At 44.0% G+C, this 14,373-nt stretch overlaps 2 protein-coding genes across 3 annotated transcripts; one reads left to right on the forward strand and one right to left on the reverse strand.

The window, feature by feature from the left end:
* The first annotated feature begins 1,078 nt into the window (after positions 1-1,078).
* LOC125520081 (disease resistance protein RGA5-like) lies at positions 1,079-10,201 on the forward strand. Of its 2 annotated transcripts, none has more exons than XM_048684887.1 (9): positions 1,079-1,236; positions 1,322-2,443; positions 3,001-5,924; positions 6,663-6,806; positions 6,889-7,041; positions 7,163-7,278; positions 7,688-7,855; positions 8,789-9,013; positions 9,589-10,201. In XM_048684887.1, exons 2-9 carry the CDS (start codon positions 1,338-1,340, stop codon positions 9,859-9,861), a joined length of 5,109 nt encoding a protein of 1,702 aa, XP_048540844.1. In that variant the 5' UTR covers positions 1,079-1,236; positions 1,322-1,337; the 3' UTR covers positions 9,862-10,201. The 2 variants fall into 2 exon arrangements, with proteins under 2 accessions (XP_048540844.1, XP_048540843.1); XM_048684886.1 differs by having other exon boundaries at positions 1,082-1,240.
* A 467-nt stretch (positions 10,202-10,668) lies between these two features.
* Positions 10,669-13,749, reverse strand: LOC125520082 (60S ribosomal protein L5, mitochondrial). Its single transcript, XM_048684888.1, has 4 exons — positions 13,513-13,749; positions 13,289-13,365; positions 13,136-13,190; positions 10,669-11,622 (listed from the first exon to the last, which is right to left on the reverse strand). The coding sequence occupies exons 1-4, from the start codon at positions 13,585-13,587 to the stop codon at positions 11,023-11,025; spliced, it is 807 nt and encodes a 268-aa protein (XP_048540845.1). The 5' UTR covers positions 13,588-13,749; the 3' UTR covers positions 10,669-11,022.
* Positions 13,750-14,373: the final 624 nt, after the last annotated feature.

Below are 14,373 nucleotides of genomic sequence, written 5' to 3' on the forward strand. Positions count from 1 at the left end.
GATGCAAAATGGACGTATCACCCTGTACGGAAGTTAAACTATTCGTATCGCCGTGTCCACGGTAACATGACGACTTGAACTTGTATCCCAACCTCTTACAACTAAAATCGGATACTTGAGAAAATACATCGAGATAAGAGACATATACAACCCGATGATCGCTTTCTCTCAGGGAGGCGAGGAGAGGATCTCTGGGTAAGTTTATTGCTATACGTTGTTACATAATTTTACCATGCAATCTCCTCTATTTCTTCTGCTGCAAGATGATGGCTGCCAAAAGATGTAGCCTTCGATAGGATGAGCTTCTCCCCCTTATTCTGGCATTTCTACAGTATAGTCCATATATACTACCCCATTCATTTGACAATGATGCATATCTAGTGTAGATCTGATGTAAGTCTTGCGAGTACTTTGTTAGCATTTTCATTCGACCCGGTTGCTGCAACAGCTGGTAGCACCGTGGATACAGGTTTCCCCAATGGTGCGTACTACGTGTAGATCGGCGACCAGGAGTAGTCCAGAGGTCCTAGACAGGAGGGTTCGCCTCTTGATCTAGTGTCGTTGTTTTGCTCAGCCTTCTTAAGGCAAAACTTGTATGACTATGTCTGTACTTAGATAATTTTTGCTTTGATGACTTATGTATTTGGGTCCTCGTGGCCCTGGCTTGTAATTTTAAGGATTTATGTTTATCCTTTGATGACTTATGTTTATCCTTTGTGCACGATTATAAAAAAGGGCGATGGGGATGAACATCAAATGGATAAGAAAAAGAAGGCGCGAGTCACGGGCGGTGCCTGGCCCCCCAACAGTCACACGTTTAATATTGCGTGTGTGTGTGTGATGTCATGGTTAAACAAGATAATTTCATTGCCAAGAGATGCGTGCTCGGTCGGCTTGCCGGCCGTAAACATTTACCGTTCACCAACAGTTTTACTAAATCTCAGTCGACTTTTTCTCAGTCGATAAAGTTTGTTATGTCTCAGTCGCATGTTATGTTTCTTCATACAAAAGTTTTTTTTTCTTTTTTCTTCTTATAAAGACTTGATTAAGTCCCACTCGAATGAGACATACCCTTTCACCAATCACCACTTTGCTAGAGTTGCTAATTGCTATGAGCACCCGGTTTTGTTTCCTATCACCCATCGTTGACCAAAATTGGCGCCTTCATCGTTCCCCACGCCTGCTGTGCTGCCAGCCATAGCTCCACTTCGTGCTCCTCAATCGGAATCTCTTGGTGTAGGTAATTCCGCCCTCTGTTTACATGTTTCGATTGGCGCTTCGCTTCTCATCCATGACTAGAATCATCTCGTTCTTGCTTCAGCTACAGGCGTAGATCGATGTTTCGATTTATCAGCGCTTGGCTTCAGGCGGTGCTCCGGTATATTGCCGCGTGGCTTCAGGCGGCGGCGGCGGCAGCGGCGGCGGCGGCGGATAAACTGAAAGCTGCACCGCTCTCGCTTCGGCCATGTTCGGTTAATCCCCTTGCCACAGGGATTGAAGGGGATTGGGGAGGTTTGAGAAGGATTTTGACTGGCAAAGGATTTAATCCCCTTCAATCCCTTTCAAACCTCTTCAAACCCTGCCAAACCGAACAAGGCCTTCAGGGGACGGCGATGGATTTTCCTGTTACTGTTTCGCTTGGGCCCCTCCACCGGCCGCTCCATTTGCTCAGGGCCAACCAAAACATTCTGCCGGATTGGGTTAGCGAGGGCGAGGTCCGGCGCCTGGAAGAAGATCTTGAGGAATTGTTTGCAGAGCTCAAGACCGTGTCGGAGGCGGACGACCCCAGCTTCACGGCAAGGTGCTGGTTGAAGGAGGTGCGGGAGCTCCGCTACGACGCAGAGGACTTCTTCAACAAGGTCCCGCGCTCCTCCGCCGGCGCCGGCAGGAGCGCTCTTCACACCATCATCCTCTGGATCCCCAGTAAGCTGAAGCGGTGGCGCCAGGTTGCACAAGCTTTCTCAGATCTGCGAGCTCGTGCCAAGGACGCGAGTCGAAGACGGCAAAGTTTCCAGCTTGGTCCAGCAGCCATCAAACCTGGATTTGGGCAGGCCCAAGCCGATGTCAGCCGCTCCAAGCGCCAACAGCACGTCCAACTTGTTGGCCTTGAGGAGTCCATGGACAAGCTTGTCAAACTGATGGCTTTGGACGACCCAAAGATTGCAGATCTGCTGGCTTTTGACAGTGAAGATACAGAGGAACAAGTTCAGGTGGTGCCTATCTTTGGATCTGCAGGTGTTGGCAAAACGACACTTGCCAGAGCCTTCTATCGTAACTTCGAAGGGAAATTCCAGTGCCGGGCTTTCGTGCGGGTGTCGCGAAATCCAGATATGAGGAGGATGCTTTCCAGCATGCTCTCACAAATTAAGGCACCACCGGTCCATGGCTTTCCTGATGCGCAGGACCTTATTGACCATGTCAGAGAATATCTGCAATTCAAAAGGTACATATTCTATCTTTTATAACGGGATAAATGATGCATTACTGAAAAACAAAGCAGTACTGTAAGTATATCTTAAGAGGCTATTTGGGTTGGATTTAGGAGAAATAAACCTTTTCAATTTTCTATTGTTCATGAATTTTGATTGCAGGAATTTGATGAATTGGGAAAAGTAAACCATTATTTTTGGATTCCTTATGTATACACATGTACATGTACCAATCTAGAGCCCAGGGGAATAGACAAAGTTGCCTCCTATGTAATCTTAAGAGCATAAGTTTTTTTTTTCAATACATTTTTTTGCGGTGTAGCAAATTACTCATTTCGATTGTTTACTTCACTGCCCAATTGATCTTCCTTTGGCCTTACCATTCTCCACTGCGCGCCGGCAACTTGCGAACCTACCACGGCCATGACTTCTCTTGCCCGTAATATTTTAGGATATAGTATTTCTTACTTATTAACAATAATATCAATTTCCTTTTAATTTTGGTTATACTTCTTTTTTGTTTTTTTTTCAGTTTGACAAACATGTTTATTGTGAATAAAATATTCTGCAGATACTTGATTGTAATTGATGGCTTGTGGGCCTCCTCGACATGGGATATTATTAGCCGTGCTTTTCCTGATGGTGATTGTTGCAGCAGAATAATAGTAACCACGGAAATCAAGGATGTAGCATTGGCATGCTGTAGGTATCAGTTTAAGTACATGTATGAGATGAGTCCTCTTAATGGTGACCAGTCAAGACAGTTATTCCTCCGCAGAGTTTTTGGGTCTGAAAATGGTTGTCCAGATTTTGAAGAAGTTACATATGAGATTGTCCGGAAATGTGGAGGTTTACCATTAGCAATTGAAAATATAGCCAGCATGTTAGCATGTGAACTAAACATCGATCAATGGAAGCACATACAAGATTCTTTACCCTCTGTTTTGAGTTTGAGGACAGACCCTAGTTCAGAAGGGTTGAAAGAAGTTCTGTACATTATTTATGATAATCTTTCACCATATTTGAAGACATGCTTGCTATATATTATTATGTATCCAGAGGGAAACACTATCAGCAAGGACGAATTAGTGAAGCAATGGATAGCTGAAGATTTTATCAGCGAAGGACAAGATAGAGAGAAAACTGCATGGGATTATTTCAATGAGCTTGTGAGTAGAGGAATGATCCAACCTGTGGACAGAAATTATAACGATGAGGTGTTGACATGTACAGTTCACCACATGGTACTAGATCTTATTAGGTACAAATCTCTGGAGGAGAATTTCATCGTTAATGTGAGCTGTTTTCAAACAACTCCAGGTCTTCCTGACAAGGTTCGTCGACTGTCTGTTCAGTTCGGTGGTGCAAAATGTGCTAACATACCGGCAGACTTTATGATGACTCAAGTTAGATCACTTATATTTTTTGGCTTCTTGAACTGTGTACCTTCTTTTGTCGAATATAAGCTCCTTCGAGTTCTGAATCTTCATATCTGGGCTGATGAAAGCAAAATATTTGACCTCACTAGAATTGGTGAACTGTTTCAGCTGAGATATCTGAAAATTGATGGCAACATCACTGTCCATCTGCCAGGTGAGATTCGACAGCTAAACTTACTGGAGACACTGGCATTGCATGCACCAGTAAATGATATGCCAGATATCAGTTGCTTGCCATTACTTCGCACTCTGAGCTATTTTGATCTCAGCAAGAACTCACTAGAGAATGTACAGAGCCTTAGCAAGCTGAACAATCTCCAAGACCTTCATCTCACCTGGTCCAACACAGAGCCTGACAATCTGAAGACCAATATGCAATGCCTGGGCTCAATTCTCTGCGAACTCAGCAACCTCAAGTCTCTAACTCTAGTACCTGCAGCCGCCACTCATGCAGATGTTATGGGTGACGCTGGTGGTGCAAGCGTGGGTATTTCTGGCGATGTCTTGAGCAGCGTTTCCTCTCCCCCGGCCCTTCTTCAGAGGCTTGAGCTGTCAGGGCGCTGTTGCATCTTTTCCAGCCTACCCAAGTGGACCAAAGAACTTGGCAATCTCTGCATTTTGAAGATTGCAGTTAAGAAGCTGTTGAGGGAAGATATTGATGTCCTCAAAGGATTGCCAGCCCTCATGGCTCTCTCGCTGTACGTCTGGACTGCCCCTGTAGGAAAGGTCGTATTTGATAGTGAGGGGTTCTCAATTCTCAAATACCTCAAGTTTACATGTGCTGCCCCGTGCCTGGCATTTCTGATAAGATCAATGCCTAGCGTCCGGGAGCTTAAGCTAGCATTCAATGCTAATAGAATGGAGCAATACAGCCAGATAGTTGCTGGCTTAGAGTACTTGATAGAACTTAAAGAGATAACTGCAAAAGTTGGGGGCACTGGTGCGGATGAATCTGATAAAAGGTACGCGGAATCGGCATTGAGTGGCGCCATTGTCAATCATCCATGCACTCCTAGAATCACAGTACAATGTGTAGATTGGATTTTGTATGGTGAGGAGGATACCAGTGCCGTCACACAAGAGCAAGATCACTGGACTCTTGAAGAGCAACATGAGATACAAGAGGAATCGCTTGATCCTCTTCCTGAACTTATTTCCATTCCAAGCACACAAACACAAACGGGAGATGGAGGGCAGAAAGAAGGAACAGATAGATCAGTTGAGGTCTTGACACGAGAACAAGAACACTGGACTCTGGTGAAACAACACAAGATTCAAGAGGAATTACATCTTTGCACCCCAAGCACACATACACAAACAAGAGATGGAGTTCAGGATGAACTAATAGAAGGACCGATGGAGGTCCTAACACATGAACAGGAACACTTAACTATGGAAAAACAACACGAGATTCATGAAGAATTGCTTGATCCTCTTCCTGAAGGTCTTTCCACTCCAAGCACACAGACACAAGTGAGAGTTGAAGTGCAGGATGGAGAAATAGAGGGATCCATGAGGCGTGGTGGGCCGGGCGCGCCCGCCGTCCTTGGCTCGGTGCTTGGCCACCCCACACCCAACCTCCGCGATCTCTACATGCTTGGCGGGAAGCTCGGCCAGGGCCAGTTCAGCACCACCTACCTCTGCACCGAGCTCGCCACGGGGGTCGAGTACGCCTGCAAGTCCATCTCCAAGCGCAAGCTCATCACCAAGGAGGACGTCGACGACTTGCGCCGTGAGATCCAGATCATGCACCACCTCTCCGGCCAAAAGAACGTCGTCGCCATCAAGGGCGTCTACGAGGACCAGCTCTACGTGCACATCGTCATGGAGCTCTGCACCGGCGGTGAGCTCTTCGAGCGCATCATACAGCGCGGCCACTACAGCGAGCTCAAGTCCGCTGAGCTCACCAGGATCATCATCGGGGTTGTTGAAGCCTGCCACTCACTCGGGGTCATGCACCGGGACCTCAAGCCAGAAAACTTCCTGCTCGCCAACAAGGACGATGACCTCTCACTTAAGGCCATCAATTTTGGACTCTCCGTCTTCTACAAGCCTGGTGAGCTGCTGCTGCACCTTATATTAATCGTGCTCTAGTCAATGATTGATATGTGTTTAATTAATTTGGCACCGGAGGAACGAAACTAGTGCTGGCATAACTGTGGTTTTGCTTGCGATTTGATAGTTCTCCTAGAAGCTTATAGTTTTTTTTTCGAGAAGGAGGCTGAAACCCCCGGCCTTTGCATAAAAAATGATGCACACAGCCATCTAGATGCTTACAGTTACAGGGCAGAACCTTTTCTGGAATCATGTCGCTAAAATATGAAAGGATTAATGGTAAGAAGTCATGAGCAACTTGTACGAGATGACACTAAGAACATTCCCTTAATGCAATTGAGCAGTTTCACATTAGACTTGACATATATAACTGCTTGCTCTCAGTTTTTGAATAGTTTAGCTGGCAAGTAGTGAAACACGTCTTCCAACTGCCCATTCAAAGAGGGCAGCGGCAACATTGTTTCGAAAGTTTACTGCCTAAATTCTACTAACCTGCTAGGTCTAAAATACAATTTCACTGGGAAAAGTTATCTTAGTTGAATGGCAGTGGGAAGTCCGAAACTGATTGAAGGCTGATTCGCATTTAATAATCATCTGGTAATGGTATATTTGGGGGAAGAATATTCTATAGCAGTCTATTCTACAGTCTACATGGAGCCTTTCTGCTTATATGGTTACTGTAAACTTGTGATGCTCTACACTCATGCCTCCCTTTCCCATTCTTGTTCTTTTTTTCCAGGACAAATTTTCACCGACGTTGTTGGAAGTCCATATTATGTAGCCCCAGAAGTGCTGTGCAAAAAATATGGACCAGAAGCTGATGTATGGACCGCTGGTGTAATTCTCTACATTCTGCTAAGTGGTGTACCCCCATTTTGGGCAGGTGTGATATTTTTAACCCTTAACTTGGGAGCTTCTCTTCTGACGATTGTAGGCTTAATTTTTTATGAATGTTTGTAATGCAGAGACACAGCAAGGAATATTTAAAGCTGTATTGAATGGTGTCATTGATTTTGATTCTGAACCCTGGCCTGTGATATCTGACAGTGCAAAAGATCTGATAAGAAGAATGCTCAATCCTCGCCCAGCTGAACGTTTGACAGCACACGAAGTTCTATGTTAGTTTCTTTCACTGCTTTATACTCCTGGTTTCTCCTTTTCTCTAATTCCTTAATGCATTCATTCACTTGACATACTTGCAACCGTTGGGTAAGTAATAACACTTGATCTTACATACAGGCCATCCATGGGTTCGTGATCATGGAGTTGCTCCTGATCATCCTCTTGACAGTGCTGTCTTATCTCGCATCAAGCAATTCTCTGCGATGAATAAGTCGAAGAAAATGGCTTTGCGGGTGAGTTCAATTCTTTATAAGCTCAAGTTGTTAATTGCCTGCTTTGGATCCATGAGCTTACAAGGGGGCTATTTTTGGTGTTTGGCTCTTCAAGAGACTCTTGTCCTCTCTGCCGTAACTTCTTTGCACACACATTCTTTGCAAATCGTTGATTTTCTGAATGATCTCTATTCATTCTATGTGAAATAGTACTTTGGCTATCCTATGATTTTTTGAGCTGTCAGCCTGGCACCCATTGATCAAAGTGCTTACCTGACTGGATTCATATTGTCTAGCAGTAATAGGAGTGATATACCTGATGATATGTTTTTCATTCTTCCCTCGTATTGAGTTCTGAAATATGTCTCCATGTGATGAAGCATACTTACTGAATTTTGCATTAACCAACTTTTGGTGGTTATTCTATCAGGTAATAGCTGAGAGCCTCCCAGAGGAGGAAGTTGCAGGGTTGAAGGAAATGTTCCAGACTATGGACACCGATAACAGTGGTGCAATCACATATGATGAGCTCAAAGAAGGCTTGAGAAGATATGGCTCCACATTAAAGGATACTGAGATTCGTGATCTTATGGAAGCAGTGAGTTATCCAAAACCTAATGCTAGCTTGGATTTCTTAATCTTAAATGACCTTGTGCCTTAAGTCGCCCTGAGCTTAAATCCCTGTGAAGTACTCCCTCCTTTCTGGTTTATAGGGCTTATCTCAAAATCTTAGTTTTTCCATTTTATAAGGCTCAATTTGGTTGTTCCCCATCACAATTTTATATTCCAAGGTGCATTAAATAATTGCATGCAAGTATTAAGAGAAAATTGACCAATGCATGTACTTTATGCATGCATGTATTGCAATTAATACATTGGTAAACATAAATTTTTGAGGAAACAAGAGCATTAATTGGTTGCTTTTGCAAATTACAAAAAAGTATTCCACCACTCACCATCTACCTTGGTTGGTGAGATTTTTGAATTGAGCCCTATAAACCGGAAAGGAGGGAGTAGAAGCTTTTAAAGCCTTTTAGGAAACTAGGCCAGCTCATATATTACATGATTATGAGGAAAGTTGGGAACTAGGCTGCTTAATATGCGAGCTGTTCTTCTTACAGTTGCATCTTTTTGTTGGTGGTTATCTTTAGGCCATATATAATTAGGAAGCATGGAGTAGACGTCATTTTACCTTACATCATTCCTTCTGCCTATTATGTTGCAAATAGGGGTACAGAAGTGTACTTCTGATATGCAAAAGTTTATTTCTGAGAGCAAATGGTATCATCAAATATTGATTCTTTTTTAAAGCACCGTGCATCTGATGTCTCATGAGAATTTGTTCTCATGCACCAGCAGATGCGTATATGTGGAAGTTATTTCTTAATTGTGACTAGTGTAGCAAGTCTACAGAAATTTACTCTGCTGGCTGATAAGTTCAGCTTGGGCTTGCCGCAGGCTTTGAAAACATTTTGGTTACATGGTAAACGAAGAAACTGACATGTCCCTTTTGTACCGTTTGATTCATTAGGCGGATGTGAACAACAGTGGGACCATTGGCTCTATGGAGTTCATCGCTGCAACATTGCATCTGAATAAACTGCAGCGTGAGGAACATCTAGTGGCAGCCTTTTCATATTTTGACAAAGATGGAAGTGGTTACATCACAGTGGATGAACTGCAGCAAGCTTGCCAAGAGCATAACATGCCAGATGCTTTTCTTGATGATGCCATTAAAGAAGCTGACCAGGACAACGTAAGTGTGGTGTTAATTCTACATATTTATATTTATATAGATATGGTACATGTCTTGGTTACCTATTAGTCTATTACTCACTCTGTAAAGAAATATAAGAGCGTTTTTAATCACTAAAACGCTCTTATATTTCTTTGCGGAGGGAGTTCTCTTTTCCTAGCTGGTATATGTACAATCAGTATTCAGTGCGATGCAATAGAGCTTGTTCAGTAGTTTAGTCTCAACAACAAATAACTTATACTGAGGTTTCAGTCTTTGGAAGAGGAATATAGTCCCTCAAACCACCTAGGTTTTAACACCAGATACTTGCAATTATGATCATATACTTTCTGGGTTTGGAAACATATTATGTTATCCTTGAAGCTATGCACTCTATTTAAGTAAGCAAGGTTTATGGATTTATTTTTGGAAGTTGGATGGTGCTGCTCCAAACAATAGTTTGGCCCCGAGAGGCTGTCTTTATCAACTAACAGACCTCATTTGTTGCTTCATCAATGAATGCTTATGGTCCTGTTAGTAACAAAAATAAGTTAGTTGCATGACTTTCTTGTCCTAATTTTGCTTTCTATTGTCAGGATGGCCGCATTGACTATGGAGAATTTGTTGCCATGATGACCAAGGGCAATGTGGGAGTCGGGCGAAGAACACTGAGAAACAGCTCGAATATCAGCATGAGGGACACACCTCGTGCTAGGCTTGGGCGTTCGGTTATCAAAGATACCGAACCGTACCGAACCAAACCGACAAAGTCGGTTATTCCGGCATTTGGTGATTGGGAAGATACCGAACCGTACCGAACCAAACCGACAAAGTCGGTTATTCCGGCATTTGGTGATTGGTTAGATTAGGGAAATCGCTAACGCCTTTGGTTACATCAGTTAGTAACCGAGATTGGTCGGTTGTACCGAAGTAACCAGACAGCAGCCTACTTGAGGCTTCACGCTTGCATTGGGCTTCGTTCCTCCTCTAAACATGCCTCCATACGCCAGCACTAGGACCTATCTAGCAATACGTCTCCATACACCTCCGATCCTGGGGTGCGGTCGGATGCTTCTCCATGGCAGCCGCTATTTAGTGCCAGGAGAGTTGGGCCCTGTCAGGGCTCTAGTTGTAATCTGGGCGGCCTTCGCCGCTTTGTAAATCCTCTTTCCCTATCTTAATAAAGATCGGCTTTGGCCTTTCGAGATATAAGAGCGCTGATGAACTGCATGCACCACTGAATGCATGAAGACTTCTGGGTTGGTGGCTTGATGTTGCATGGTGTGCTCCTGCTATGTGACGTGTTAGTATGAATATCTCAATGGCCCAAATTGTCATGTGTTTTTCTTCTTTTTGAAAATGGACCCACGTTCACAATATATGTAGGTGATACAGAACAAGAAAGGTTGAATTTTGTAAGATGCCACTCTAAAACCCATGACAACTTTGGTTAATATGACATTTACCGAAATAGTATGCTACTTACAAAAACCAAACCGTATTCTGAATTTCATAACGTATTTACAAGAGGCGAAGCTCGGCGGCCTCAATTTGTACTACAGATATTTAGTTGGAATTTATCCACAGCGAATAGAAACCAAAATGGAGACCAACATGCATGCGACCAAAATAATGAGGAAAAATCTAGATGCATATCAATATAGGGTTGCTGCAGGTATAGAAATTAGCCATATATTTCAAGCATGTTTAATCAACTGCATTATTATTCAATTATCTTCACGTGAAGAGGATGACCACAGCCTACCAGGATACAACTAGGATGAATCACCATCTAGAATCTTTTGCCACCGTAATAGAAATCAGAATGTCTGCATACTGAAGAAAAAACGAGCCTCTTCTCAAGATAAACACAACAGGAGGAACTCAGTTACATCCCCCAACAAGATTGCTCCATAATGGACAGCTGGTCATCGACTCTAGCTAGAAAAGATCGGATCACAAAACGATAGAAGTTTCTGTCTCATTTCGTCTTTAGCCGCGACGCTCGTGATCTCACTCAAGCATCGGACTTAGCTGATCTCACCTTCATCCTTGAGCAAGAAGCCGCTCCACAGCAGCGAGGTCTCCTCTTTCGAGCAGGCAGTGGTGACAATGGTCACGTTGAACCCTCCGATGGTCTCAAAGATCTCAAAGTGGTCCTCTATCTCTGGGGAGAACTCACAGAACTCCGTCGCCATGAAGAACTTGACGCAGTTCCCCTGCTCGATCGCCACCTTGGAATCCAGCATGGACATCACCGTCATGACCCTTACCAGGAAGTTGTACATCCCGTGACCGCGGATGATGCTCTGCCTTAGGGACACGGCGTCTTTCTGGGATCCCAGGTATGCATTGGTCGCCTTCCCTTTCAGATGGGCGGGTAGCTCCGCCTGTATGCATCTCTGGCCGCACAGAATCTCCATGGCCAGTTTCCCAAACTGGATTTTGGCACCGGTGGTAGACTTGGGCACCAGTCGGATCTCAAACAACCCAGGGACCTCCATGGTGTTGGTGTGGTTCAGTTTGAGCAACAGATCCTCACGCAACACATCTTCGTAGTGGAAATGGAGTGGGAACATCATGGCTTTTCCGCTTTTCGCGCCCTTGGCCTTTTTGCCCACCCGCCGTTTCTGTACAAACAGATTGTTTATTAGCAATTTTTACCAGAAGCATCACTACTAATCCACTACCAATTGAAGGTGTCATCATCAAATCACAACATTAGATCAATTGAACATCGCATGATTAACTGCACTTCATCACTGAATAACCCTCTTACATTCTTTTTTCTAATGCTTCCCCATTTAAATACATATATACAAAAAGCTAAGTTGAATCTGCATGCAGGTTACAGAGGAAGAATATATGTTGATATACCTGTGGCTTATCATGACAAGTGTAACCACATATTATTTTTTCTAATCTCTTTTCAATTCTTCAGGCATCCTCATCTGTACATGACATTCTACAGAATATCTGCTGTTTCCTAAACTAGCAGACCTTCCATATGAGATTCAATGGATACAATATGGACAACCAGTAGAAGTATGTTTCTATAAAGTAGCATTTAGTTATTTCAGTTTTCTTAGTTATTTTCTATTTACAATGTTTCAAAAAAATTGGCGAAGAAAATATTAAAAACCCCGCTGTTAACCTATATAGCACATGCGGTTTTAATTATGCTTGACCTGAATTAGTTCAGTACTTAGATGTTAGTTTCGTTCTCTATTAACTTATTGGAAAAGTTAGCTCTGATTGCTAAACATACAGAACCCAACTCAACGATTGTGATCACTGAATCAACTGAACTATTTCTACACTCTTTTCTGTACAATCACTTTTAAACTCTTCTTTTATCCAGGCCAGCCATCTGACACTTATGTAAGATTTCAGAGTTTCAGTTAACACGGCATAGCAGGTTATTCTCTTTTGACACTATTTTGTAAACAAGATCTATCAGATGCAGGATGCCCTGAAATGAACGTTGCATGTTGGTCCAGCAACAATGAATACCTACAAAATTTATCTGGTGTAAGGCATATGCTAATCCAGTTGTTCTGGTGGTACACTGTCTCGAAAGACGGTCCTCTACACACATGAATACCCAGTACTTGTTTCTTGTGCTCTGTTTTTGGTGAAGTACAAGGCAGATAATGTCTTACCAAAATCAGAATGCATGTATTCATGGATTGTACATTATATATACACAGAAAGTAGAGCAGCGCTGTTAACCTATAAAGCTCATATGACGTCCAAAAAGTACACAATTTAACACATTATGGTGTGCGGTTCAATTTAACAAATGCAATGTATTGCCAGGATAGAATGGACCCACTGTCTCCCCGTGGTAATAGCATTCCGGTTTTCTGTGCTATACCAATACATCGGCTTTGATTATCTAATGTACTTGCATTTATCCGGACCAAGAAAAGGAGGTGTTATTTTTTCTCTCTGCTAAACTATCTCCATATGAATATCAGCTAATTATACACAACATTTTGAAGTGGTTCTAAACAAACATCAATCAGGGCCTCACTCGCCGATGCGGCAAAGTGTGCATAGCTGCTACTCATACACAAATGGATCCTACACTCGCACACAATTAGCAGAACAAGATAGATTTAGGGAGGGGGTGTAACACACCTGCACTTCCATGACAGGGACACCTGAATCGACATCGGCTGCTGCAGGGCTTGAGCTGCACACATATAGCACGAAAAGAAAATTCTTTCAGCTCTTTCCACAAGCAAGAGGCAGGCTGGCATGAGAGACTTGAGATAGCAGCAGGAGATGTACCTGAAGGCGCGGGCGAGTGGTGCAAGCCGCGAGAGCAGAGGAGGCACTCCGGCGTGCTGGCGCGCCCTGTAAGCCGCCTGACCAACGAATCAAGGCCACATCCACGCGCGGTGAGACCGCGAAACGCAGGCGCAGATACATCAGATCAGTTCAGAGATGGATGCTGTAGAGCCCCTGTGGAGAAATTGCCCCGAGAGGAACGCGCGGGCGGGAAGGAAGCTGACCTGGGAGATGGCGGCGGAGGCGAGGGCGTGGCGGCTGGACCTGGACGCGGCTGCGATGAGAGACCCGATGGCCATGGCTGCTGCCGCTCTCCCCAGCGAGCCCGCGAGGCGGACGGAAGAACGCGTCTGCGAAGCGAACGAGCGGCGAATGGAGGCGGACCGCCGCCGGATACGAGAGACCGGGTGACGGCGGGGCGGGGTGGGCGGGGGGATGGGGGGGGCGGCGTGGGGGGGGGGGGGGGGGGGAGACGGCGGCGGCGGCGGCGGGTGCTGGAGACGGCAAGTGAAGAAGAGAGATTTAGGTGGGCTGGGCTTTTTCTTTATTTTTATTTTCTACCGTGCGACTGCAACAGGCCCAGAAATAGCCCGGGCTCTCTTTGAGCCCAAGCTAGCGATATGTTATTATCTCAAAAAAAAATATTCCAGTTCTCAAAGAAAAACCTAAAACAAATCTCAAAAAATATATAGTGATGTTGCGTGATCTATGAGCTCGGCTTTATGAAGCCCATTTTATCCAGAGAGTGACGTCAACTACTCCTATATGATATTAGCTATTACTCCCTCCACTCCTAAATATAAGTTTTCTAGAGATTTTAATATAGACTACATACTGAGCAAAATAAATGAACCTACATTTTAAAATACGTCTACATACATCCGTATCTTCACTACTATTAAACAATCAAATAAGAGCTTTCATACGTGCACCTCGCAATTAGCGCCACAACATCGCATGACCCAATCAGCACCACATGATTAGTCCCATATAAACTTGATCTAAGAGCTAGCCTTAATTTGGTCCGTTTTCTGTGTGCACTTAATAATTTAAATTGACTGACCATACTTGACCGCAAAGGAAAA

This window comes from Triticum urartu, chromosome 7 (assembly GCF_003073215.2).
Source record: "Triticum urartu cultivar G1812 chromosome 7, Tu2.1, whole genome shotgun sequence".
Lineage (NCBI taxonomy): Eukaryota > Viridiplantae > Streptophyta > Magnoliopsida > Poales > Poaceae > Triticum > Triticum urartu.

Excerpts from the sequence above, each read along its gene's own strand:
- LOC125520082 (XM_048684888.1), bottom strand. The coding sequence starts at position 13,587 with ATGGCCATCGGGTCTCTCATCGCAGCCGCGTCCAGGTCCAGCCGCCAC. Across the intron at positions 13,366-13,512 it reads CCTCCGCCGCCATCTCCCAG|GCGGCTTACAGGGCGCGCCA; the intron begins GTCAGCTTCCTT and ends TTCGTTGGTCAG. Across the intron at positions 13,191-13,288 it reads CCACTCGCCCGCGCCTTCAG|CTCAAGCCCTGCAGCAGCCG; the intron begins GTACATCTCCTG and ends ATATGTGTGCAG.
- LOC125520081 (XM_048684887.1), top strand. The coding sequence starts at position 1,338 with ATGTTTCGATTTATCAGCGCTTGGCTTCAGGCGGTGCTCCGGTATATT. Across the intron at positions 2,444-3,000 it reads GAATATCTGCAATTCAAAAG|ATACTTGATTGTAATTGATG; the intron begins GTACATATTCTA and ends AATATTCTGCAG. Across the intron at positions 5,925-6,662 it reads CTCCGTCTTCTACAAGCCTG|GACAAATTTTCACCGACGTT; the intron begins GTGAGCTGCTGC and ends CTTTTTTTCCAG.